General features: G+C 39.2%; 1 protein-coding gene across 17 annotated transcripts in view; it reads right to left on the bottom strand.

Annotated features, from left to right (window-relative positions):
• MCF2L (MCF.2 cell line derived transforming sequence like) overlaps positions 1-27,101 on the bottom strand; it is a 162,318-nt gene that overhangs the window by 17,670 nt on the left and 117,547 nt on the right. For 15 of the 17 annotated variants that reach the window (XM_071807528.1, XM_071807464.1, XM_071807479.1 and 12 more), the window contains 13 exons: positions 21,060-21,150; positions 12,479-12,598; positions 11,911-12,027; positions 11,250-11,399; positions 10,448-10,572; positions 8,603-8,717; positions 7,502-7,621; positions 6,456-6,647; positions 6,047-6,238; positions 5,184-5,343; positions 4,965-5,035; positions 3,849-3,925; positions 2,786-2,852 (listed from right to left, as the gene is read on the bottom strand). In XM_071807528.1, the coding sequence (XP_071663629.1) occupies positions 2,786-2,852; positions 3,849-3,925; positions 4,965-5,035; positions 5,184-5,343; positions 6,047-6,238; positions 6,456-6,647; positions 7,502-7,621; positions 8,603-8,717; positions 10,448-10,572; positions 11,250-11,399; positions 11,911-12,027; positions 12,479-12,598; positions 21,060-21,150 (1,597 nt within the window). Of the gene's footprint in view, positions 1-2,785; positions 2,853-3,848; positions 3,926-4,964; positions 5,036-5,183; positions 5,344-6,046; positions 6,239-6,455; positions 6,648-7,501; positions 7,622-8,602; positions 8,718-10,447; positions 10,573-11,249; positions 11,400-11,910; positions 12,028-12,478; positions 12,599-21,059; positions 21,151-21,268; positions 21,852-23,290; positions 23,453-27,101 lie in introns of those variants that run through there. The other 2 variants (XM_071807523.1, XM_071807533.1) reach the window with 2 other exon arrangements.

The raw sequence follows: 27,101 nt of genomic DNA, 5'->3' as shown, positions 1-27,101 counted from the left end.
AAAATTATCATGGACAAGGTGGTCACTGCATTAGTAACATTGGTTATAATAAACTGCACTGAATTATAACAAACTGACAAATTAAGTGACAGGATAAGCAAAAATGCACCAACAATCAAGATTTTCAGTTTCAAAGTGCTGTCCAAAGTACACAAACTAGAAGAACTAGCTGGTAAAGCCAGCTAGTCTGAAAAACTTAAGGATTTGGATAGAAGAGTGATTAGACTTTTTAAAATTATAAACACTTCTTTAAAAATTTGGGTATTTTTTCCTCAAATACCACAAAATAAGGAAAAAAATAATGGCAAAGGGAAAGATGCTAGAGGTCATAGATAGCCAACCATTGTCTCTCTCTCATATCTCTCCCCCCAAATAGGAAGCTGCAGGGTCTAAAAGAGGGAAAAAAGTCATACAGCCTTAAAAGAAGATAAAAATAATTTACATAACACTGAGTTAAAATTAACAGAAGAACTGCGGCCACCATGCAGTTCAGGTGCAGTTAAGAGAATGAATTATTCATTTCCACTTGAAATAAAGATGATGCTGAACACAGCAGGAAAGCCAGCAGTGGCATAAAGAAGGGGTACCTAACCCAGCTGAGGTTGAAAACAAATCTGATAGAGCTCAGTACTTTGGAATTCTGAAAGAACAAAAGCCTGAAACACACAAATTGACAAAAAGCTTTTGACACTTCACTGCCTCTCCCTTCAGGTTGATGCAGTACTGATTTTAAAAATTTATTATAAAAACCCTTCATGTTTTACTACCTATGCAGTACCTGTGTTTTATGAAAGGTTACAGAAAGCTACTCCTTGCAGTCACAGGGATCATTTAATCTTACTTTAAGAATATATAAGGCTTTGCTTAGTCTTCCATTCGAAAGTTGTTCCAAAAGCATCAAAGTAAACCGAAGGAGGAGCCAAATACAATACATAAAAATATACTAGACCAATAATTTTTCCCAATAAAAAAGACTGGATTCTCCAGACTAAAGTCAGATGAACATGGCTATTAATAAACGGAAAACTATTACACTTGGATAAAAGCAGCTATAGCAGTTTCCCAGTAATCAATCTTGGGAACTACCTTGTTTTTTTCTATTTGAATCCTTGGCAGAGAGAAAATGCATGGCAAAGTATGACATAATAATAGGAGAAACTGTCCACACAAATGAGTATCAGGTTATTTTCCTGGTAGAATGGAAAGACTTATAGAATAGGAGAAACCAAAGGCATTGGGAGAATGGCCATAACTATGGATTAATAACTAGAATTACTCAAAAGCTGGAAGACTGCCATTGAACGGTACCTCAATAAGGATCCGATCCAGAATTACTGCTGGCAGTCCCAGTCACTCAAGTTAGACAGCAATGAATCCCAAACTAGAAGGCGGCACAGAGAAGTGTGCCTGGCATGGTCAGAGTATTGGAGAGTCTATCACATCGGCAGAAAACCAACAAAGCTTGGTTTAGCAAGACAAGGGCTGCACTAAACTCTATGCAAAGCAAAAGTAACACCAAAGGAGTACCAGTAGTAAGAACCAAAAATCCTCCAGCTATTGAAGTCTTGATTTTATGAACAGAACTGTGCAGATAGCGTTGCATACAAAAGCAGAGAAGAAAGTGATCCTTAGGTCCACTCCAGACCCACCTTGCTTTATTACCACACCCCAGATGCAACCATCCTACTGTCATCAATACTTCCCAGCACTTGGACAGGACCCAGGCCATAAATATTATGGGAAGCTGAGCACAAACTAGGCTAAAGAAATATCAGAGTTCAAAACCCTCAGACAGTACTCTTGCTTGAAGGTATGTACTCAGAATTTATCACCCTTAATGACAGCTCCAATTTAGGAGTTTAACATTGGCACTGACACCAGGAGTACCCACTTGGCTCAATTCCAATTCATCATGACTAAAATAATACAACCTAATTTATCTGCAACTTCATCTTCTACAGTCAAAATGGACTACAACAAAATGACATGTCCATGTCTGAAGATATTAGGAAAAAATTATTCACGGAAAGGGTCATCAGGCATTGGAACAGGCTGCCCAGGGAAGTGGTGGAGTCACCATCCCTGGAGGTGTTTAAAAGGCATTTAGACAAGGTTCTTAGGAACATGGTTTAGTGCTAGAGTTAGGTTATGGCTGGACTTGATGATCCTGATGGTCTCTTCCAACCAAAATGACCCTGTGATTCTAAGACTTAACAAACTTGAGGAACAACACAGAATACTGCAGCGTGTTTCTACAAGCAACTCAGCAGTATTGCAATTGTATCTCTGCAAGTGTGGAGCAAAGGGAACAGCTTTGTTTCCTTTACAATTCTGAATCAAGATAGAATTATTACAATGCATCCTGTTGCCACAGTTGCACCCAAGACATTTGGAAGATCACTTAAAGGTATGCAAGAAACAAGTTTTCTCCTCTGACACATAATTCGCTCAATGCAGATTCAGATTTCTGTGTGACACATGGCTTTCCTGGAGCTGACCCAAGACTCTGGAATGAACTTATGCAGGAATTAATCATCCTTACAAATCTCACGTCTTATTTTCTGCCCAAATTGTGTTTTCTAGTTGCATGAATGTTTTCTAGGAAAAAAAAATAAAAAATTGCACATTCCTGCCTCTGTGAAAACATGATGAGAGAGGAGAGGTGTAAGTATCACAGCACTTAATGGGACAAGCAGAGGTATTACAGCAGTAAGGAAAGCAGAAAAGCATCCATGAAATGGGAGAAATAGATTCACTAATAGCCATGGTGAAACTTGATCTTTACCTCAAGAACACAGAGAAGTTCTTCCACATATGCTCGTTCAGTCTCAATAAGTTCATTAATCACGTGCCTGTAGACAAAATACGCCAATTAAGGCAGGCCTATTCACTTAAGCAAATTGATGAGACAATGTTAACTTCTGTGTTTATGCTTTACTTCAGACAATAAAAGAACAATTTCTAGGTAATGGAAAACATTATATTTCACAGATATTTCTGTCAACAGTTTATATATCCTTATTGAGAACTATGCATTTTTAAAACATTTAAATCTTTGAAACTGTGTTTAAACAACAAAAAGTAAAATCTAGCATTTTAAACACTGTAGTAACTGAACTGAGGAAGTGAAGCATTTTATCACTGTACATACAAAATCTGGTTATGCTGTGTTCACAAATATTACAGGAGCTGGCGTTACAGCTACATAGGGGTATCAAACACAGACTTATACTGGTCATTTTAAATTAGAGGCATTTAGGGCACACTTTTAATGCCACAATGCTGCTTTAAGTTTAGTTTCCCTAATGGTCAAGCAAGCATGCTTCCCCCTGATCCCTTCCCCCTTGTGATTTTCTACCATTTAACATGTGGTTGTAACAGAGAAGAGACAGTAGAAGTATGCAGTTTACAGACAGAAATGCAAGTGATGCTGTTTAGTTTTTATATATGAAAGTGATTTTTCTTAACATTTATCAAAACAAGGACTAAAGAGAGTCATACAAAAAGACAGTCTTTTGAAGCATGGAGATCAAAACCTCCAATAGATTTGCAGGAGGCTTACTTATTACTTGAAACTGTGTCATGTCTGAAATGCAAATATGTAGTTATCTTGCCACAGCATCATCTTGCTGCAGGAAAGCTAAAGTCTAGTACTATATAAACCGTAAATAATGCTGCAGACAGACTGAAATATCTTCCTCTGCATACAGAGTATATCCACAGCATTTCAAAAAGCACTGAGCACTGCTTAATTCAGAGAAGCATATTTAACAAATCCTTAGCCAAACAGACTTTGCTGGAACCAAATCAGAGAAAAAGTACTTTTCTGTTTATCAAAATATACTTACTGCCGTAACACAGCTAGATTTTCTTCATCATCCATTGTAGATCCTCCTCTACTTTGATGAAGTTCAGTCATTTCACTCTAAAAGAAGGAAACAAACAACAACAACAACAACATCATCATCACAGCATCACAGATGAGGGAAAACCACTTTAAAATTCAGAGCTTTGCTCTCAGCTCTACTTGCATGTGTTTTCACAGGAACGACTACTCCGTTAAAAATGAAGGCAATTTGCAAGAACGCTGCAAAAAAAATCCAAGTCAACCTGAAGGTCTTCAAGTAGACAAGAACATTTATACACAGAAAGTTCTCCATGAAAGGCCAGTTTAGAAGAGACGGTGGTTGGAGGCCCCTTTCCAGGAAGACAACATCAGAGCATCAGCATAACCTTGGAGGCAACACTGGACTTAGCCTGTTTTCCAAGCTAAAAATGAGGTACCGTGCTAACTTTCTGGTAACTTTCTAACCAGACACAGAAATTCAATCTTACAACTTCAACTGTAATGGCTGACCTAATCAAGGCTTGCTGAAGAAAATATGAGAGGTTCCACTTTCAGTCTCCCCTTGAAACAACCCTTTTCTCCAACTGTTGTTGCTCCTGGGCACATGGTCCTGGCTTCCTCCTTGCATTGTCTCTTGTTGATTCAACTCTCTAACCCAGTGGGAAACTACTGGTTTCTGTTGCTGCTGTCAGGTTCCTTTCCTTGCAGGAGGTGGGGCAGGAAGACCATCCCCGCTTGGGAATGGCAACCCATTAGGTCAGGTGAAGCTGTCTTGGAGCCAATGACAACTACCTCTTCATTTTCATCAGTTTTAAGAGTAGCCAATTACTATTGGCAAATAATAAATACTCCCTGTTCATAGAATTTATATTTTGCTGCCCCTAACATTTTTCCTAATATAGGCAACTATTTACCTTACCTTCCCTCATACCCAGTCCAGCAACAAAGCAGCCTTTATTTAAACCACATGGCTGCTTCACCAGAGTTACTCCGATAGCGGCAATACCATCACTTTTTCAGTGGAATGGCCACATTGTTCTTGAGGTTCCTGAATATTCCACTGTATTATGACTTTCTTAAGCAGTAGGTGCACAAAAAGTGCAAAGATAAAAATTACCTTTCCTCTTCTGTAGTTTACCCTCCGAAGTGCACTGCTTTCTGAGTTGGATACGAATTCTCTTTGAAGACCTAGGCATGTAAACCAGAACCAAACAGCAGTCAGAACGTGAGCAGATCTCACGCAGATGTTTGTGCAAATACAAATTATAGCTGAAGGTTTCTTTATGTTTCTCAGCATAGCGCAAAAAAGTAGTTAAAGGCTACTATAGGCACTTACCTGGAGACGTACAAGGAGATTTTAGAAAGGCTTCAGGTCTTGGTGCAACTGGCTGAACAGGACGTGTCTGCTTAGCTGCCAGTTTCTTAAGACTTACTTGTCTTTTTTGAAACATTTCTTCCATACTTTCTTGCTTCTGGAAAACCTTCTGCACATGCTCCTATTATTGCCACAGAAATGAAAAAAAAATAATATCTATATTAAAAAAGCCCCATCAGAGACCTATCAACAAGCTCCACTGCCATTTATGGCATGTTGATTTGAAATTGCGATTGCTTTTATACCATGTATAAAAATATTAACCTACTCTTCACTCCTAAAAACGCGTAATTTACAGTCATTTAGTACATTGGAAAATTGGAACATCACTTCATAAAACATTTTGTGTGCTTGCTGTAGATAAACCAGTGGGGTTCAGGTTTCAAATAAAACAAAAAAATAGGGAAAAGTTTTCTTGACAGTGTCTAATGGTTCTGTTATATGAAGAGATCAACCAAGAGGAAAAGCGACATATTCCCAAGTTCTAAAAACCAGCAGTTACAAAGCAGAACTCACACAAATACCAAGGGCAAGCACATTTTTGCTACGTAAAAAAGATATTTCAAATACTTAGTTGGGACATTTTTTTTTTAAAGTAATCCTGCTATATTGAAAATGGAAGTAGTTATTAAAAGACCCTGAAGCCCTTGATGCTTATCCAGAGATATGGCAGGACTAGCACCTCAGGTAGCCAACTGTGTTGGCTTTCCAGTTCCACGTATAACTTCTAGTACTGATTATTTAGCTTTATCAATACCCATGCAAGAGAGCAACTCTAAAATTAACAAACGGACACATAGATACACATAAACATCTTCTGGTACCTTTAGATCCTCATTGAGGATGTGCGCATACTCTCTGTAAAGTTTATTCAATTCCTTGATTTTATTGCCTGCACCAGTGTCCAGGAATTTCTCAATCTCCTGTAATGCTGATTCTGCACCATCCTGAGACTGACACTTATCTACTGGCTGTGAAGCCAGCAGATAAATCCCTTCATCGCACCACTTCATGGACTAGAAACACAGAGAAAAATAGGCTTAGAATGCACGAAGGTCCACAGCAAACACTAAGAAGTCTATAACATTTTGTACCTCTACTTGTGATGTATTCCACTATTTAAAGAGAAAAATTTCAGCACACACAGATATTTTTACCTGCCATTATGACAGCTGGTTGACTGAGGTTTTAGTAAACAAGACAGGAAACAGAACTGTTTCATACAAAATTTACCTTTTCTAGTAAGCCATGCAGTTCTAGAGATTTGTTAAGAAGATTCCTCCTCTGTTCTGTCTCAGTAGTGAAGGCATCACAGAGATGAAGAAGTTCACTGCATTTTGGAATAATGGAGTCCACAGCATAATGACTGCTTTGAATAAAAGCATCACCCTCTGAGGCTAGCATTCTGGCTTTTGCTATAGTTTCCTAAGAAATCAAACATTGATTTAGGTGTATCTTTCCTTGGATCAACATCAGTGAAACAAGTTAAAAATTATACCATTTGTTTTTATGCAGTAAAATACACACGTTGATATAGAACATATCTTTAGTTTGCAGCTGCCTCGCTTAATAAATTAAAGTGATTTCCTGTCTTCCCAGATGCCCAAGAACTGTTATACTTCCTTCTTTATTGTTTCAAAATACTCCAGAAACATTAAGGAGTTTAATCATATGGCCTCTTGGGGGAATCACTATGAGTCCTTCTATGCCTTAGATATTCAGCAGTGTGTTTGAGTGTGTATGTATGCAATTGGGAGTATGGCAGCAATCGGCACCCACCTCAATCTCAAGAGCAATGACCTTGCTTATAGAGCTGTATATGTTATTGTGAAGAACAGAATAGAATAAAGTTCCATTTCTACATTTTTCAGAGCATATGTTTCTGTCAGTCATCTTTTAACATATTTTATATTCAATACATAGCCTTCTAATTTCTGTGATTTAATGAAATAAGTGGCTTTAATAGAAGTGGAAGTGGCCCCTTACTTGCTAAAGGCAGAATTTGGCTACATAGACACTTCATGAGCTTCTTCCACAAACACATCACACCAACTCTGTGACTGGTCACTCTGTTCTTTATTGAGCGATGCCCAAGAACTGGGCCCTCTTAATGTTTAAAGACTTTATTTCAAATTCCTTCTGCACGTTACTTGAGACACTGATTCTGTCCTATTGTCAGCCTAAGCTCTGCTCAAAAAATATACTCAATAACCAAATACTGTTCCTCTCCACACATGCATTGTCATACTAGAAATTAAGGAGACTTGCAGAGTCCTTACACACGATTTTTCTTCAAAGCTGGCAAGATCTTTCAATATGTGCTCCGCATGCGAAAAGCTGTTTCCCACATCAGTGAAAGCAGACAATCTCTCAAACACAATATCCAAAGCTACTTTGACCTGAAACGAGACACAGGTATGCATCAATGAAGGTGATTCCACATCTCCAGAGACCCATCAGTTAAACAGCTGACAGCCACTATTTCCAGTCAGGTGATTTTTTATTTTTGTAAATGGGAAAACCCCATTTCCATGGGGTTACTGGGACACAGAGACAAAACACTTTTTCAGTCTACCTTTACTCTCAATTCAAAATGAAAACAAATACAAAGAAAAGGCAGTGAAGTAATCCTATTTCCTGGTACTGAACAAAAATGCAGGAAAGCCAATGCTCAGGAAATATCTTTGATCTTGCTTTTACCAGGTGACAATAACACAAAGTGACATTAACATAATAAGCAAAACATGAGAGAGAGGTCCTCACCCTAACAACTGGTTGAGAGACAGACAGACACACACACAAACACTTATAAGAAGGTTTTCTCCCATGGAGACACAGGGCCTGTGCTCTGAGATCAGCTACACCAGTGTAAAGGGACTGTAGGTGCCATCAAGCATATGAGTTAAACTAACATGAGATCAGAAACTGGCTGTAGAATATTTAGTTCGGCCTCCACCCAGTTTCTTACAGTGTGGTTGCAACTTCCCACCCACAGTGTTGGAGACTGTTTCGTAAAATTTCAGCCAGCAGGTTTAGGTAAGTCTTGGTTCCATAAAAGAACCTATTGGCAAGATGAAAGGCTTACAGCCAGCATATTATGCTTCTGTGGTGGTGAACAGGTTTCAAAGGAGCTTTTGAAGGCTTATACACTGCTGGGCCTGTGGAAAAAAAAAAATCAGAAGACTGCAGAAGATAAGCTATTATGTCTCCATAGGCAAGTATTCAAGGTAGTAAAGATAGCAGGATGTCAAGTAAGGACACGTACAAGAAAAAGTTTGGAGAAAGCTTTCAAGCACACACAGGAGCTGCAAAAACAAGTAGTATTTTCCCCAAATCATTCCTGTATTACCAAATATTGACTCCCACTGAGAAGTTCTCACCTCTCTAAAATTCTGTTCAAAATTCCGAAGGCGCAGACACTGCTCAAGTTTTTGCTGATGCTTAATCCAAAACTCATCGAAGGCAGTCTCTGTTTCATGTAATTGAGCCAGAAGCCTTAGAAAAAAAAAAATACCGTAAGAATTATGGGTGCAACCTTTAAGGGACAATGCAATCTTGCACAGTAAACAAAAAGCCTCCCCAAAGCAATATTTTCCAGAAAAAATAAACTGGACACAGGAAACTTTGAGTATTGCACAGAATTGTTTCCTAGAATAACATTGATGTAAAGCTGAAACCCAACACAAATAGTAAGTTCTGAAAAATTGGCAAGCGCTGATTTGAAGTTAGCTGCTGCACATGCTACTGCTCAGCTCTGGCCGGGGGACATGGCAACTTGGGGCTAGCAAACATAAATAAAACATGCAAATATGTGCAGGCAAAGACCCAGAGGAACCCAAGCCTTGGGCTATAAGGAAAAATGAAGGCAAAAATTTGTACTGCTGTGACCAGCCAGTTGCCCTTAAATTTCATTCCTTGGAGCAAGGCTCATAATAAAACTGGAGGTCATTGCTCCTCCTCCGAGCAGTATTACTACTTAAATACCACAGTCTAGTGTACAGCAGTACTGCAATAAAAAGAATCTTCCTCAACTATAATTTTGGCCAGTGCCTTAAGACTTAACTTTTCAACTTGTCTTCTAATATTGCATTTGACAGTATGGTATCCTATGGACTTACTTTTACAGCGTGCTGTATTTAGGCTACATCCAGGCCACACATCAAGATTTTAATGAATTTTTGTCTTTAATACCACAGAAGGGAATCCTGAATATACAAGTTAAAACTGATAAGAAAAAAGGTGGGGGGGACACATACACAGAGTTTCTTCCAGCTTCTCTCAGATATTGTAACAAGTGGGAACATTTTGGATAAATTAGCAACCTCCACCCTGATTGTCCTTCGGATAGTTGATAGCAGCAACAGCAAAAAAAGGTGACTTCTGCCAAACTTTGTGGATTGGAATGGACAGTTATTTGGAAAGAAAAGTCAGCCTGAGTGTAAGAGAAAAATGGAATGACAGACAAAAAAAGAATGCAGAATAATGCCTGGGGGAAATGAGCTACGCTTTCACAGCTTTGTGCAAATTTACATCTGCACTATGGTGATATAATGTCTTCAGAACTGGCAATAATTTAAGGGGGGGTAGGGGAGGGGGACAGGGAGCAAAGGCAAACATTTCTTACTTATATGCCCAGAGGAAGCATATAGGAAGTTTGTGCATAGATACTTCAAGAGTGGTGTACTCCCTAGTAGCCTTTTAAAGGCTACCAACAACATTGACATGGTATCAGCAACGTGCAGAAGCTCCTTCAGGCAGGTTTAAAGAAAAAGAAGCCTCCCACTTCAATTCAAAAGTACTTAACGAAAGCGCACAAATCTAAAGAAAACAAGGGATATTTCACTTCTGTCTTTCCCTCCTACAGCAGTAAAATTCCCTTGGATTGCGAGACACAGATATTATTCAAAATAAGGCAGAGCTGCTAAACTATATAGTCCAAATCTGACAGAAAAAGGAAAAAAAAAGAACAGCGTTACTTTGTTGGTAATAGAACTCAAACTGCGTCCCCTATTTCCTTACATCCCGGTGACCTGGTAATGAACATCAGGGGATCACTTTGCTCAGGACAGAATTGACAACAGAGAGTTGTTTCTGAAAGTGCCTTTTTATATGTTCACACTGTAACATTTGCTTATTTGGTAAGCATGCATATGAAATTAAGTAAGAGGTAAAAACAAACAAACAAAACCAGAAAAGCAGTATGTTCAGTATTTTGCTCCTCTCACCTTTCTACTGTTGTTTGATTGTCTAGCTGATCTTGATTCAGTTTGTATTCAGGATTCTCAGTAACTGGCTTTGTAATACTTCCAAGGATATTGTCTCCCTGTTCTACTGCTAACCTGATATCCTCCTAGAAAACAAAACAAAAAAGCATACAACTACAGCATGGGTTTTGGTTTTTTGTTTGTTTTAAGCAGACTTTAAGGCACCAAACTGGAAAAGAGATTTTGTTTTAATAGCAATAGAGCAGGCATAGTTTGTTTTAAAGCAGTGTTTGACAACAGACAGCAAATGCTAAATATCAGCTTTTTCTACGTTTACCATCATAAGACTCCAGTGTAACTGAACAGAATTTTCATGATAGATTGCCTTCTAGTGTCTCCTTAGGCTACAAGTATCTCAGAAGTTTCAGATGTAGTTTTGAAACCCCCAAATAGTTATCTTTAAATCAATTTGAAATAATTTTTGTCCATTCTTCAAAATGTCAAATTTCCATATGCATGCAAATACAGTCAAATTTCTTGTTGCAAACAAAACTACAAATTAAACACACTACTACATACAAATACATTTGTTTCCACATACAAATCATTATGCATTTGTACATAAGTAAACAGCCTCAAGAAATGTCATTTTTAATGCAAAAAGGATTTTTAACATCAAACCAAGCAAAACAAGTTCAATAAGATTTCAATGTTTCGCATTATTACTGTCTATTAACATCTTCCAGATTTTTGATTAACATTATTAGCTATAAATTAAAGCACAGTTTAACTAAAAGATACTTTCTTCACAAAAATTACATACCTTCATTTTGTCCTTCTTTTCTGTGTGTGTTGCAAGAAGGGAGCTGGTTGATTGCACATCATTTGGTAGTTCTGTTTCAGCCAGCTCAGTCCCAAAGGACTGAAGAATCTGAGCTGTTTGCTTAACCTTTTGGGCGAAACCTTCTATAGCCTTTTGGAATAAAAACCATTAATGATGTTTCACGCTCATCACATGCATAATGTACAGACATAGACACACACACAAAATATAACTCAGAAAACAAACCCGAGCAGATGAATTACGAGACTGAAAAATGGTCAAAGTATAATTTTGCAAACAACAGATACAGTCACCATTAATTCCTTAATTGTATGTTTTTCCTAGGCTTGTATCAGGTATCTTCCTCATATTTTTATACTCTGGAGTCATTCTACAACTTGAGCTTATTCTTTCTCCTAGCAAAACCAATAAACCTCAGCACAATAATACACTGTAGTTGCTTTGCGGCAACTGTTCACAAAACCACTCCCAAGTTATGACTCATTTTTTTCTCTAAGATGACTAAGTACCATAGGGAACATCTTCTCACTCTGAGCAAGTCAACTTGCATCACTTGGAATCTGTTGTATAAATGAGAGTGTATATAAAAAAAAGACTGGTTCATTAAGCTGAGAAGTTAAAACAAAAACTGAAGACTTACAGTGCGACGGGACAGCCATCTGTGATGGCAGTAATCCAGGGTGCCACCAAGATCTTCTGTTAATTGTGTTTTATCAATGTAACCCTGCAGTTCTGATACGGAGCCCAGCATTATGATCTGCAGCAGCAATGAAAAAAAGTAAATGCAAAAAGTGCAAGAAGTCCCTTATTATGAATTCTAAGCCCCATCCTTCAGCCTCTGATAGAGAAATTTCAGTTTAATGCAGAAGTGATGGAACTATTTCCTTCAGCTATAGAATAAAGAAATTTAACAGTTGTTGCAGTTGAAGATGATGCAAATTTAAATAACAGCAAATGAGCATGAGTACCATGCTTAACAGTACATATTAAAACAAATCTTATTATCCATCAGGTTTTTTTTAATCTTGACAAACCATACATGGCTGTTTTCTAAGAGGAACCTTGAATTCAAGAGTCAGGAACTACCTTTAAGCATGGTTTTTTTGTTGGGTTTGGTTGTTCTTTTTTGATTTTCCTTAATCCTCACTGGCTAGATTAAGCACTTTAACAAATCCCTGATAATATAGTGAAAACAAAGGATTACTTACAGGTACTTTCATTTTAAACTCATCTTTGTTGAACTTGAAAGCAATGTCCGAGAGAGCTCGATGGAAAAATCCTGTTGGGCGCAGAACGAGGACTAGTTGCAGGTTTCCTGGGAAAGATGCCTGCAAAACAAGTTTAGTCTGTTATTTTCTGTGTCTCAACTCCAGAATATAGTTTTGAACAAGGAGAAGCCCCTATTAAACCACAAACTAACCATATCATAAGCCTCCTGTAATGGGGTGACCAATCATAAAGCCAGCATTGCTTGCACAGAGAGCTTCATTCTCAAAGACTTTCACTCATCTTTGGGAACAGGAATCTACTGTCCTGGAACCAAATTCTTCAGGACTGGCTCATACTGCTTTTTAGCTAAGATTACATCCTAGCTGAAGAGGCTAATGAACAAGCAGCAGTGGCTTAGTACTTTTTCAACAACAGTACTTTCATGGTTACCTTATCTTCTTTTTAATAGAGGGTGCCAAGAGAAACCATTATTGTCAGAACATCTAACAACATATTTCTAGTTATTCCGTATATTACCTTGTATTGCCTACATAAACTATTGCCACTGAGACTTGAATTTCTCAGGCAGTAGTTCAGAATAAGCTTGAATTTTGTAGAGAAATATAAAAATGAAACATAATAATTCTCAGCTGTGCTTTTTCTTCATCGTCTTCCAACTAGTAGTCTGATGGATCTTTCCCAGTTCTACAAGTGATAGTGCGGAAACGGAAGAGAGGAAAAGGAAAGCAAAGAAATAACATTAATTTACTAAAAATCAACTTCTGCTGTGGCAGATGTTTGCATACTTGGCATTTAGCCATTCTTGAAATCATGCAAGTCTTCTCCCCTATTTAGTATTTCCACTGCAGGGAGGCAGTGAAGCTCACCAAAGAAATTATCATTATAATGATTAAGTATGCAATTTTCTTCATTATACTGTTGGAAATTATGTCACATTTCTAGCAAATTGAATCACTAAAAAAAAAAAAAAGCCAACCAGAAAACAAACACTGACTGAAGGAGTTATGCTATGCTCTATTTCCACACCTAGTGAAACTGTTAGTATCTGGAAGGCTGGAGCGTGGTTTAACACTAATTTTAAGGTTTCCAAAGGCTCAAGGTATTTAGCATTGGAATTGTTCAACTTTTAAAAAGAGAAAAGTAGTTAAAAACATCTCTGAAAGACTTCACAAAGTCATTGTGGTTCCCCAGATATTTAGTGTACAACTTAAATCTCCAACTGACTGGGGAACCTCAAGAGATTTGAGCTTCATAATCTATCTCCACTCCAGTGATGTCCAATTTTTTTAGAAAACATGGTTGCTTGGTCCTGAAGAGTCTGCCCAAGGGTTGGGAACAGAATCTAGGTAATTCTGGGTGCCTGCACTAGCTCCTCATCCTTGCACTGTAAACAATCTTTCTGCGTGTAGTAAAAGTAGTACATGCTGTGATCTTACTAATACAGAGTTCTCAGAGGAAAAACTTTTCACAGAAAATTCAGAAGAAAAAGTAAAGAAACAATGATTTAAAATATTTTTTTCTGAAATATTCAGCCACAAGTTTAAGACAATTATTTGACTCATGCTATAAATATTACAAGAATCAACAAAACAATTTTTTAATTTAATCTCCCAAATAATATTTTTAAAATGACAGCTATGCACTCTATTTTTTTAGACATGGGTCAATTTCTTTTGTGCTTGTAGCGGCCATGTGCAGACTCTGACATAGCCATTGAAGATAAAAATGAACTTCCAAGACATGATGTTTATTCAATGACAATGCCAACATTTTCAAAGAAAAAGCCTCAAGAAGAAATATCTTTTAGATAACACACTTTGAAAAAATAACGGGTCTTCACATGAGATATCAACTTCAGCACATGACTTCCAGACAAACTGTCTTTGGCAGAGCATGTTTGTTACCCATTTAGCTTTGCCCAGAATATCAGGAAATGCCTCTCCTGTCAGCTTAAAGTTGAGTAGATACATTAGAAACACACAACGGTATGAAATGATGAAGCATGAAAGACACTGAACGATAAAATTTAAATTTAAGCTACATGTATGAATAATATCTATCTTCATTCCAACTTTCAATTCTAACTTCTACACTTTGTGACTGTAGTCTGGATTTTTACTCCAGAGTTGTAGAGAAAATACCCTGAAAGGTTTCTGGGATCCAGGTGGACAACAAGCCAAAGGAGTCAGCAGTGTGCAGCTGCAGCAACCAATATCCTGGGCTGCATCCGCAGGGGCATGACAAGCAGAGACAAAGATGTGACCATCCCACTCAGCACTCATCTGGCTGCACCTGGAGCACCGCGTCCTGTTCTGCTCCCCACATGTCAAGAAAGATGCAGACAGACTGGAGAGGGTCCAAAGAAAGGTCATGAAGATGAAAAGGGGATGGAGAACCTGTCCTACGTGGAAAGACTGAAGGAGTTGGGTCTCTTCTCCAGGAAGAAGACAGGCACTGAGATTCTTCCTATCTTTAGTTTCCACAGTGTAACATGGTCTTGCTACGTTGGTACCAGCAGGGAGCTATTTAAGTCGCTCAGCAATTTCACCTGCACCAGTCAGGCAGAGCAGCAATCCTAGTGCTTCTGCATGACAGCAACTGTAAACAGCACAAACGTGCTACAGGCTGTTGGGTAGATGGCATTTTCAAAGGACGAATAAGTCTCATTAAATCTCATACTTTACAATAGCCACGATATTCACTGAGACAGGATCTGGTGTTGCCAGGCTGCTGCTCCCCGGAACAGGCAGCGCAGGAGCAGAGCAGTGGCCGGGGCTTACGACCAGGAACCAGTCACAACCACTTGCAGCAGCGCATGCCAGAAATTGAGCTTTTGGAAAACAAAACCAGTCCCTTTGACTTTCAGATCTCAAGTTTCCTCCTAGGGCTTATTTAGTATACAAAGGAATTATGTAGATAGATATATCTTATAGTCAGAGATGCACTTAAAATAAAGTTGCCGTCTGCTGTTCAATCCCCCAGAGCAATTCGCTCGGCTGCAACAGTGCTCGGAAGTCTTTTATGCTCCTACACAGCAAAGGAAAGCTGTTTTGATAAATAGTGAACCTACAGCCTCTCTTCTTCTGCTTCCCAAGTAAACAGCCTGCTTTCAGAAGTATCTGAACTATGTGAGCCAAAGAGCTAACGCTTCACTCAGTTTCAGTCATTCTGTCTTAAAATACTGGAACAGCACCATTTTTCATTTTATGAAGAGCTTCAATATGCCCACATAAACAAATTCTTGTGGTGGTGTTTCCCCTTCTGCACTTACTAGTATGCCATAAGCCACAGGGCACTTCTTTCCAAAATACCTTTGTATATAAAGGAGCCAATAAGCACTTTCCTCACTCCCCCCAAGACTGCTTATTCCTGGCTAGAATGAAGTCTAGGCTTCCTGTCAAGAAAGAATCTTGAATTAAATCAATACATGAAAGGAGTAGTTTGAATCCTGTTTTAAAAACATTGAGATGTTTTGCTTTAGATCTGGGTTTAATGCTTGTGAGGTTATGATCCTGTTATCAGAGTTTAGGTAATCCACTTTGTTCTTTTTACATATTAAAAAAACATGTAAAAAAATGAAAGATGGTTGACTATACAACGATAACTGTGAAAGTGCCTGCGTACATAATATTCTCAAAACATCCAAAGCATTAAGACAAAATCATACAGCATCTCAAAACTACCTTTTTAGTTTATCATCTACTGGAATAATTCATAACAATAGGCACCAAGTTAATACAAATAGTGATCTACCTTCATCACACCGTCAAGTTTCTGGTGGTGTTTGGAACCCAAGGAAAAATGAGAAACATGACCAGGGGCTGAAGGAAGAACAGTTTTTTCAAACTTAACCCATATAAAATGTTCAGTGTCATTACAGCTTTCAGGACATGACACAAAGAGATAGCTAGAAACTGGGCAAGTGAGAAATACCTATCCATAACATAAAATAGTGCCCTTCATGGAGCATTACTTACTAAACACATCTTTTCTTCATCAACAACTCACTAAGAAACTCAATGACTCTCTACAAACAAGGCCAAAGAACTCAAGGTTGGATTACTGTAATTCACTGTTTCTCACTTTGGATGTAAAACCAATGATAAGACTCCAGATGGCACAAAAATGGGACTGCCTGGCTCCTGCAAGGTTTAGGCTGGTATTAGCACTTGAGTTTCTCCATTGGCTTTTGGTGTGCTCCTGCCAGCTAAAGGTCTTGGCCCTAATCTTCAAAGCAATTAATGGCCTAAGCCACTGTTATAGTGGAGACTGTATGTTGACTTACAAAGAGCTAAGAAAAATAGTGCTCTGGTGAACAAAGTCCAAAAGACAAGGCAAGAAACCCATGTGTAATGCATCCTTAGTCAAAGGTGGCAAATCATGAAGCAAACTTCTCCAGGAGGTTGGATAAAACCCAACTCTTGTCACATGGAGAAAGGACTGCAAAGTTCCATAACTGGATAAAACTTTGTCACTACCACCTGTGTGACCTCCATACCAACTGTTTCCTCATGACAAGTTGCCCACATTGATGTTATTCCCTAAGCACCAAGTTTAAGGAAGTTTATTTTCTCTCAGCTTTCAATATGAGGCTGATGGATGCCTGTGGTAGAACTTTTAATGATGTTGAGTGCAGTTTTTTGTTCATCTAAAAGTCTGAGCTCACACTTCAACCTTTCTCTCAGCATGAAGATGATGACAGCACAATAGAGACAAAGACAACGTAATGATAGGCTTCTTTTTTTTTTTTTTTTTTTAAGAAAACACATTGGAACTACAGAGCAGTGCAAACCCTCAAACAGGTTGATTAGTAATGTGCCTTGTTCTGTCAACTGCGGATTGAATATTGCTTGTTTGGGTAAGGTAACAGGAAAGAACAGAAAAAAAGAGAAAAAAAAAGAGTAATTTTTGACTGCATGGAAAGGAAAAGGGACTCAATTTGTCTGGTGTTTGTCATTCACTCAACTTCAGTTGGGACAATATGGAGCCATTTTACCAAGCTATGTGACTGCTCCTCCTTGCACCCTCATTCAGCAACCATGCCTTATTTCCATGAGCCTACCCACTTGCTCAGTCACAGGAGCTAAAAAGTTCAAAAAAGTATTGTGTGCCTCTGTATACCACGTTTAACTGAAAACAGGACACTATAACATAAACTTTGAAGGATCTCATCAACTGACAGGGCAAAAAGCTTAACATTTTTGTATCTTCAAAAAACAATGTAGTAAGCATGAACAATTTGCAACAGCTAACTTAGATATCTTTCCTGTAATACCTTTCGGCTTTCTACGGACTCTCTAGGAACATGACAATTTACCACCAAGACTTCACGCTTAACAACACAAAGCTTGGCTTTTGGGATCTCTACCAGAACTCACCTCTCAGTCTCGCTATCCCAGTAAGCCAGATTCTTCCTCAACAGCAGGGATGAATTCTGTCCAACTTACAGCCATCTAAAAGCTAAGCTTTCTATATAGCGAACCGTATCTCCAGGTTACCTATCTCAAATAAGATGAGTCACCCTCTAAACATGTGCCATTCTTGACTGCATGAGGCCAATAACTTCACTTTAGCTAAACCAGGGGAAAAATTAAAAAATAATCTTGTTTGCAGTGTCTCTTATGCCACAGAGCCTGCAGTCTTGCACTGGCTAAGGACAACCTCCTGGGTTACCCGTCCATTGCAACTTTGTCAAGTAGAATATAACAATGGCAAAGTCTGTATGCCTGGGAATGTGCTTGCCACAATCTCTGTCATACCCCAAGAAAAGAGAGGCCATTTTTCAGCCCAGTGGCTCTGGCTTTGGTTTCAGTTCTGCTGTCACTGCTCGTGCTTCAGCAGCCATCATCCTGGGTGAACGGTGCAGCTTCTGCCCTTACGCTGTCTGCAAAAATAGGTTTACCTTGTCTTCACAGCCTTGACTCTCTATAGCAACGCTAACGTATCAGCATGAAATAAAGGTTCAGCTCAGGATTGCTCATTTTCCATCCTAGAGAAGAAAATTATCCCTAACAAAGAAGGAAAAAATGAAACCCATAAATTTTTCAAAATACAGAAAGATCTCCCACGTTAATTTCAACATGAAACAAAAATTCCTTCTTCATTAGTTTTAACACATATTTCCAACACCTACTAGTAAAAACCAAACTCTTGTGAAGAGCCTTGGAAATAACATAAAATAATAACGATTTTTAAAAAAAATACATGTTCATATGAGTTCCTGCTTAGCAGCTGCTCAGTGCTTACAAATACATTTCCTACAGTTGTCGGGATATTAGTGATGAGCAGGATATTCAGCCAGGATGTTCCTGTTAGGCAGTGCTCCAGCCAGAGCACCCCGCGCTGGCATCTCTCATTTTGCAAATCGCAAGGGTCAACCCCCTTAGGGTGATTACAGAAAAATCAGGAAAGATGACTAGGAAGACACTGCAGGACCTAGTACAAATGAGCCCTCAGACAAAACCCTCTTCTCAAACAACATGAGACTCATAACCTCATACACAGAACCAGCTTAAGCAATCAAAACTCCTAGACGTACCAGGCTTTCAGACATAAGGTTCAATCTGGACAGGCTCAACAACACTCAGATGCTTGATTGCCATCAGAAGACAACTATGATGGTTAGGAAGATCAAAGAAGTGGAAGTTAAGACTCTAGTTACCCTTGAGCCATTTAAAAATCTTCATCCATCAGCAGGATCCAGAGAAATCCTCATGACTATGGAACAAGATATGTGTCACATATACTTGGTTTTGTTGTTTGTTTTCTTTTTCTTTAAATAAGGGACAGCAGAAACCTGTATAGAGCTCATTTGTCAAATATCGTAGTAAATACATGGTAGGAAACAGTAAACAAGGTTTTGTTTCTGTATCTTTTTTTTGGAATGGGAAGGTAAAATTTTCAAGTGCTCACAGATGACATAACTATTGCAGAAGCCCAAGAGAAGTATCACCACACACATTCATGGACACAATGTAAAGCCAACACTGAGTCAGTTCTGTGAAAAGCAGCACATTAAAAACCAAAACCATGCCTCTAACAGATTTCAGAAAGGAAGCATGTTTTCTCTTTTAAATAAAGCTCATGAAAGAATGAGAATGAAGAAAGAAAGAAAAATAACCCACCATCAACAGCACTGCAACCCACAGAGCTGACTGCACTTAACACCCTTCTCCAGGCAAAGCCCTTATGCACCAACACCATCACTACAACGGTGGATCCCATATCATGGGGAATAGATACTTGGGTTCTCAATATTGTGCTTCTAGACAAAATAATCCACACTGGAGGAACGTTACCATAAACGCTATTATTATGGTTATAAGCCACATGCCTGCATTTGTTCCCCACGCTCTACCACCTCAATTAAGTCCACGAAATAACTGTTATATGTGAAATACTTAACTATGTTTGAACAGAAATTGTAGCATTGAATTTTGAAAAAGATTCAAAAGCTCCAGAGATATAGTCCATTTTCTTCAATCACCTCAAATAGTGCTGCTCTCAGCTTCTGCTACTGGAATGCTGCATCTCAAAATTTTGAAATGAACTGCAAAAGCAAGTTTTGCTAACATTTCTGTATATTTTAAATATTTTAACATTTCTAAACATACTTGTATTGTGGGAATATATCATCATCATCATATATTCATTCACAAAAGGTCATATAGTGGGAGTGATACATTACCTTTAAAAATGCCTTTTAATTTAAAATAAACAAGCAGTTCTTTGGTCAAAATAGGGCTACACAAAAATGGCATTTACTGTTTTGATTTGACTTTTATTTTACATAGCTTAAAATTTTCAGCCATGAAAAATTAAAAGAAAAGTTGCTTACAGCTGTGTTTTTCAGCACTTACTGGAAAGTTTATTAACACTAGTAATTCCAGCAAGGATTACAAGAAAAATAGTAAACAAACAGTATGGTATGCACATGACAAACATGAATCTGTGTTTTCCTAATTGTGAAAAAAAAAAAAAAAAAAAAAACCACCTTTAACAAGCTTAGTTTTCGTATTTTAGAAAAAGAGACTGAAAGTAACTGTATGTGCTGTTGATTGATCATAGTAGGTATACAAACTTTTCTTGCTTACAAGCACCCCTAGTGTTAACTTGACAACCAGAAGATCAGATTTTACACCCAAATTCTTTTCAGAAGTGGTAAACTAAATCAGGACCCTGTGCTCAATTCTTCCTGAGACGGAAGCTCGTTTGAATAGCGAAAGGTGGGTCCAGAGCTCCCTGGGACGCACAGGTTGCCCACACACATCTGAGTTCCCACCTGGGAGAGCTGCACGCCACTCATTTGCACACACACACACACTCTCCAAGTGCCTTCTCAGGAAGATGTACTGAGCTGCAAAGTGCATTAAAAGCACATCACAGACACATGATGCTCCGTTCCAGTCAGGAGGGATACAAAACAACTACTGGATACTTTTTGTGTTGCATCAGCTAACATTTTGTTGAAAAAATGAAGTGTTTTCTGTTTTTCTATTCATAAGAAGAACGTTCAACATGGCAAATCTTTCTAAGGAGTTAATTTAAAAAGGTACTCACTGCTATCCGCAGTATGGAAGCTTTCACAGAGGTCCATTTGTCCTGCCTGCGATCTATGACAAGAATAAATCCAATTCCAGCATCTCGTAAACTAAGTTTGGAGGAAGAAAGAAGAAAAAGACAAAGTTTTGTTAAAAATACAAATGCAACTCCTCTGGTTCTCCCACTAAAAAGGCAGTTAAAAAGTAGTTTTAAAAAAGCAGCTTGACCTTTTTGTACAGAATCTTTAAGGTCTTTAGATGAAGATATGCTATACCACACAGATGCAGCAATTCCAAATATGTTCCACAGAGCTTCAAACCATATTCAAATAATGAATTCTTCTTTTTCATGAAAGATTGTTTTTACATTTTTTGTACTGAGATTATTTCAGAGGAAAATAAACCCTTTTGATTTTCCATTGTTTTGGTGCTGATGGAATCCCTCCTTAATGCTGTTTTCAGTGTCATTTCAGGATCAAAACAAAATTGTTTTCCTTTTGCATCAGCTTTTAACTTTCTGTTTGAATCGTCTTCCTTCTCACTGATATTTAATACTCCTTAAAAACGCAGATCCTTCTGATCATTCCACGATACTGCTGTGCGCATCTGAAATCCTCATATGCCTCCAGGTTGCAAACTTGTTCCCTGGTGCATTTTTGCATTCACCGAAACAAAAAATCCCTACGGCATTTAAACGCTCCAAATCATAGACGAGAAAAATGAGATCAGATGCCCTTTTCCGGAATGGAAACATCTGTAAGAGAGATCCCGCTCAGATCCAAGCGTATGGGTGACCTTTCTTTTTTGCCTGTGCTCAGCTGCATGTGCTACAGAGTCCCAACCGAGGGATCTGCTCCTGTTTTGTAATTCTCCATCTAAGCCAATTGTGCAATGCCAGCAGGAGCCCTTGCCAGCCAATCGCAAGCAAAATGGAAACGACAGGCAAGTACAGGGCTGGAGTTTATTATTTTCTCACGTATTTGGTCATTTTTAATGTATATGCTGCATTTTCAGTCGGCATAACAACTGCCTGCAAGGCCTGCTGTCTGCACCGTATGATATTGAGAAATATTGCGCATCAATTTGTTATAGTCATACCTTAAAAGACAATATAAAAATCAGCACAACAGACTGTTAGGTTCCTTTATTCAAGATTGCTGAATCATGAAAACACCAACATTGCTTTAGAAGATTATGTTGGTGGCATAATAAGAAGACGACATACAGGAGGCTGAAGAACACAGGTACCCAGAGGTGTCATCTGAAGCTCTTTTTCAAAACTGCACATTTAAACATGACTCACAGTCCATCCCCTCTTTTTTACAAACTGTAACATTTCTCAAATTTGCAGACTAAATATTTAGGAGGAAACATGAATAATCATAAAAAACGCAAAGGCACACTTGCTTTGTTTCAAAAGCAGCTAAGCAATCATTTTAACGTAGGAAAATATTAGACACAACTCCTCACTGCCCACATTCAGAGCGTGTTACTTAACTCCTGCCCCCGGGTTAAGATAACACTGATAAACAACATCTGAGTCCTTGCCCTGGAAGCCTGAATAACCCTTGCTGACAAACAGAGCTTTATATTAGCAATATGCTTCCCACTACAGTAAATTTCCATTATTTATTAAAGCCTCCCCTCTTCCTTCTCTTTCTTTGTTCGAAGGACAAGAGAAGACAGATCCAGATCAATTTCAGCATCTTTCTGTTCCCCATTTCAAGTTCCCATCATTTTAATCTTTAGTGAGTACGCAAAATAAAATATGAATAGCAACTATGCTCCACAAAAATCAGGTAGTAAAACAAACTTCTTGGGAGCCTAAACATGGATGAATGGAGTCAAAAAGGTGCTACAGCTTTTCCCACAGCAATTCATGTGGATTTTGGAGGGTATTAAGACTCTTACCGAGCTGTTTCCCTTGCTCAGTAGAAGCCCCCGCAAGTCCTGAAATTTCTGCCTACTTCCTCAGTGGAAGCATTATCTCAGATCCCAGACTATCCAAATGCAACATCTGTGTCATATTTCAAGTAACTATTGATGTGTCTACGTAACAGGAATAAAATTAAAGCCTCTGACAGAGCATCAATCAGATTTCTCTCCAGGAGCACAGGGAAAGATCAGCTCAGCTGGGTTCCCAGAGAAGATCTAGATGGCTGCTCCACACAATTAATCATCTGCCTAAACACCTGGCAATAAGCAGAGCTTCATACCGTTCTCCTAGAAATAAAAAAAGACATGCCTTACTTAAGCAGAAGAGCTGACAAGGGAAAGGACATCTCTAAAACAGCCCAAAAGATGTCTTTCAGCAGCCTTCTCCTTCCACTGAATCAAACTGAAGGATCAAATACGCTGGGTGGTTGCATGATTCAGAATGTGCCTCCTTTCCAGGCTCAGACAAAAGCTAGGATTCCCCACTGCTGGCTAGAAGAGACCCAGCTGCAAACTCTTCAGTGCCTGACTTCAAACTGTTAACACAGATCGCTTGAAAGAAATTAAATGCTCTGTTCTGAACTGATCACGGTGAGAAAAACATTTGTTATCTTGACAACATTCCCTTGTTGCAAAGAGCTGGCTATCGAGGCTGGATCCAGCTCCAGCAAGTCATAGGCAGGAAGCAACAAACCAAACTAAGACATTGTGTACAACAAAGTTGAGAACATTATGAAGACAACAAAGTCACGTATTCAAGAAAAGTAAATACTGGCAACAGGTCTGCTTGCCAGTGCACCCTTGCTCTACTGGCCTCTCTTTGCTGCCACACACACCTGCACACATAGTTACAAGGCAGTTTGTAAGACTTCCCTCTCTTTTAGGGCATAGGATAGTGGTAACAAGAAGGTATTGAATTTTTCTTTAGCTCCAAATTTAACTTAGTTCCAGCTGACCCTCTTTCCCTCAGCCGTATTTATTACATTCTATTCTTTATTTTACCCCCTCTCTGTTTCCTTGGGAGTAAAGTATTTTTGGCTTCTCCTCTGTGTCTTAGACATGCCTGTCTGTCTCTCTGACAGACATGGCCCATCCTGCTCATTGACCTTTACCTTGCTCCAGCTATGTTGTACTCACCAGCTCAGTCCAGGTCTTCTCATGCTTCTATATCACTCTCCAATAAACTTGTCACCACTAGCCACATTTGCCTCTCCTATCCATCACATTAATCCTTCTCCCTTGCTACCTTGTCCCAAAAACAGCTCAGAAAGCCTTAGCACTGTTTTTTTTTATTTTGTACTGTCAGGACAAATGGCTAAGTCAATTTTCATCTCACCCCTTCCCGAATGTCACAGATCCCTCATCCTCCAAACCCAGTCCCCCTTGCCCTACGTCCCACTCAGTCTTTCAGTATCTTCCCTCCAGTGGACACTTCCCCAGGCTGTGGTCCTGCCCGGTGAGTCAGGCAACTTTGCCTGCCCTGCCTGTCACCAGGCAGCACTGACAGCCCATGGGACAGTATTCCTGCTCAGCCCTGGTAGAGGACCTGGCTCTAGGGCAGCTCATTCTGCAACCATGGATAGATAAATCCCTACTCGGGCCAAGGATGAAGTGGGACATTTTTGACAAACTCAGGTAACTACTGAGTATCTGTGACTTGGGATTCTGGCAGATTTTTCTCAAGGTATGTTGTTGAGACAAAGGCCATCGTTCTTCTAAGTGTCAGGTCCCTGAGTCCTCAACCAAAGGATGGAGCCACTTGAGCTTCTCAAACAAAGGGCTGTTTCAGTGTTTGAAAAGCACAGTAGGTTTGTTCCCTAACCTCACAGGAACAACTCAGCTATTTTGGCTGAACATTAGAACAAACTCAGGTAAGACATCATGGATCAAAAGAAAATCTGACAGAACTGCAAATGACTGGAAACCAACAGTGAGAAACAGCAGACAACCTTAGCAGAAGCACCTGCCTCTTAAGGCTTCCAGACATTTCCCTTACAACCTCTGTTTTCTTTAATGCATTAACTTGTATCCGGTGTACTTTCTGAAACATAATTTATATAAGCTTTTAATTCAAAGTTAGTATTTCCTTCCTTTGTTTCCCTTCTAACATTAAAAACAAAAAAAAAAAGAAAAAAGAAGTCATGAGATAAGCTCTGTTCTTCTGTTTATTCACCAGCAAAAAAACCAGAACTTAGAACATTTCTAAAAAGGCAGAGAAACCATCCCTGCTCTGCAGGAAATATGTCTGGTAGGGGAAGGGGAACAGGGGCCACAGAGTACAGACCATGGGAAGAAAATGCAGCAGAGAGGAGACTTTCTGTTCTGTCCCCTCCCTTTGTCTTGGGGAGCCAGTGTAGCACCATTTGGAGATACCGAGAGACGGAGGTTAAAGTACCTGCCTAACAAGCACTGAGATCTCCATGTAAACTGTAGAGCAGGAACTGAATTTTCCACTTAGTGACTCCTCAGCTGTAGATGATGGGGACATCTCCCTCTTTGTCTTGTTTGCAAGACTTATGAGCTCATGCACCTGGGGGAAAGGGTGGGAAAGCTTACAGTACATGGGACTGCAGAAAGAAACTTCCCTCTGGGGTGTGTGGAAGCAATTACATAGTCATCATCTGAAAGATCCTTGTATTTCTCCAAGGTATGGGTGGTGACAACTGCTACACAAATAAGTTCCTGTTGCTTCTGCATTGCTGTATGAAAACTGCTTGTATATTATGCACAAGATACAATAAATCTTCAGGTTAAACACAGGGACTCAATAATATCAAGCTTTTGGATGTTTGAAATTCTGGGCAGCATTTTTATGTTAAATAATCACAGTTTAATAAGAGTGAATTTCAGTCTTAAATCTTATATTACACTCAGGATTGTTCCCTACATTGACTGCCTCTGCCTATACATACAAATGGGTTAGAAATTCTTGCTTTCAGTGTCTGAACAGCTATTTTTATAGTAGGACGTCAGTGAGGAATTACTGCGTTTAGCACCAAGGCAATGCAATGTCTGCAGCAACCTGCATTATTATCAGCTGAAACTCTCTTTAGATTCATGGTTCTACCTCCCTTACCTTCTGTAGCTCATCACTGACCATCGGTGTGGATCAGTGAAAAACACACACTGCTTGAATCATTGAATCATTTCAGTTGGAAGAGACCCTCAGGATCATCGAGTCCAACCATAATTTAACCTAAATATAGCACTAAACCATGTCCCTAAGAACCTCATCTAAATGCTGTTTAAACACCTCCATGGATGGTGACTCCACCACTTCCCTGGGCAGCCTGTTCCAATGTTTCACAACCCTCTTAATAAAGAATTTTTTCCTAATATCCAATCTAAACCTCCCCTGGTGCAACTTGAGGCCATTTCCTCTCATCTTGTCACTTGTTACTTGGGAGACGAGACCAACTGCCTCCATGCTACAACCTCCTTTCAGGTGGTTGCAGAGAGCGATAAGGTCTCCCCTCAGCCTCCTTTTCTCCAGGCTAAACAGCCCCAGTTGCCTCAGCCACTCCTCATCAGACTTGTGCTCCAGACCCCTCACCAGCTTCCCTGCCCTTCTCTGAACTTTCTCTAGTATTTCAATGTCCTTCTTATGATGAGGGGCCTCACCAGCAAGAGACTTGGGGTCTGAGGCTGCTCATTATCATTATCTTTTTTGGCATGCAACATGCAGGCCATGCAGTAAGGACTGGAACCGGCTCATTTGCCCATCATTGGCCGTACTATTGTACCACAAAAGGGCAAACACACAAGACACTGTGACAAATCACAGGAAGGGTACTGCACATCCTGTCCATACACTAGCTGCGTTTATGTTTGGACTTGTCACAAGGGTTGTGTAGATCAGGTCTTGAATAAATAAAATTATTGAAGGTACAATTGCATCAAGTGTAGAAAAAAAAAAGACAAGTTTAAGCTCAAACAGGTTTAGCATATAGAAGGAGACAGTCCAGTAGCCTGAGCATAGAGTTCATGAACACTTTGAACACCAAGAGTTCCCATCATGCCGCCAGTGATAAAAATTCTTCCAGCAGCTACTGCTCTTTGAAGTCAGAAGTCATCCTATATTCAGTCATTAGCAAACATGCTAAGGTAATCAAGAACAGTATTCTCT

This window comes from Patagioenas fasciata, chromosome 1 (genome assembly GCF_037038585.1).
Source record: "Patagioenas fasciata isolate bPatFas1 chromosome 1, bPatFas1.hap1, whole genome shotgun sequence".
In the NCBI taxonomy this organism is placed as follows: Eukaryota; Metazoa; Chordata; class Aves; order Columbiformes; family Columbidae; genus Patagioenas; species Patagioenas fasciata.
This window is presented reverse-complemented; position numbering and strand designations above follow the sequence as displayed.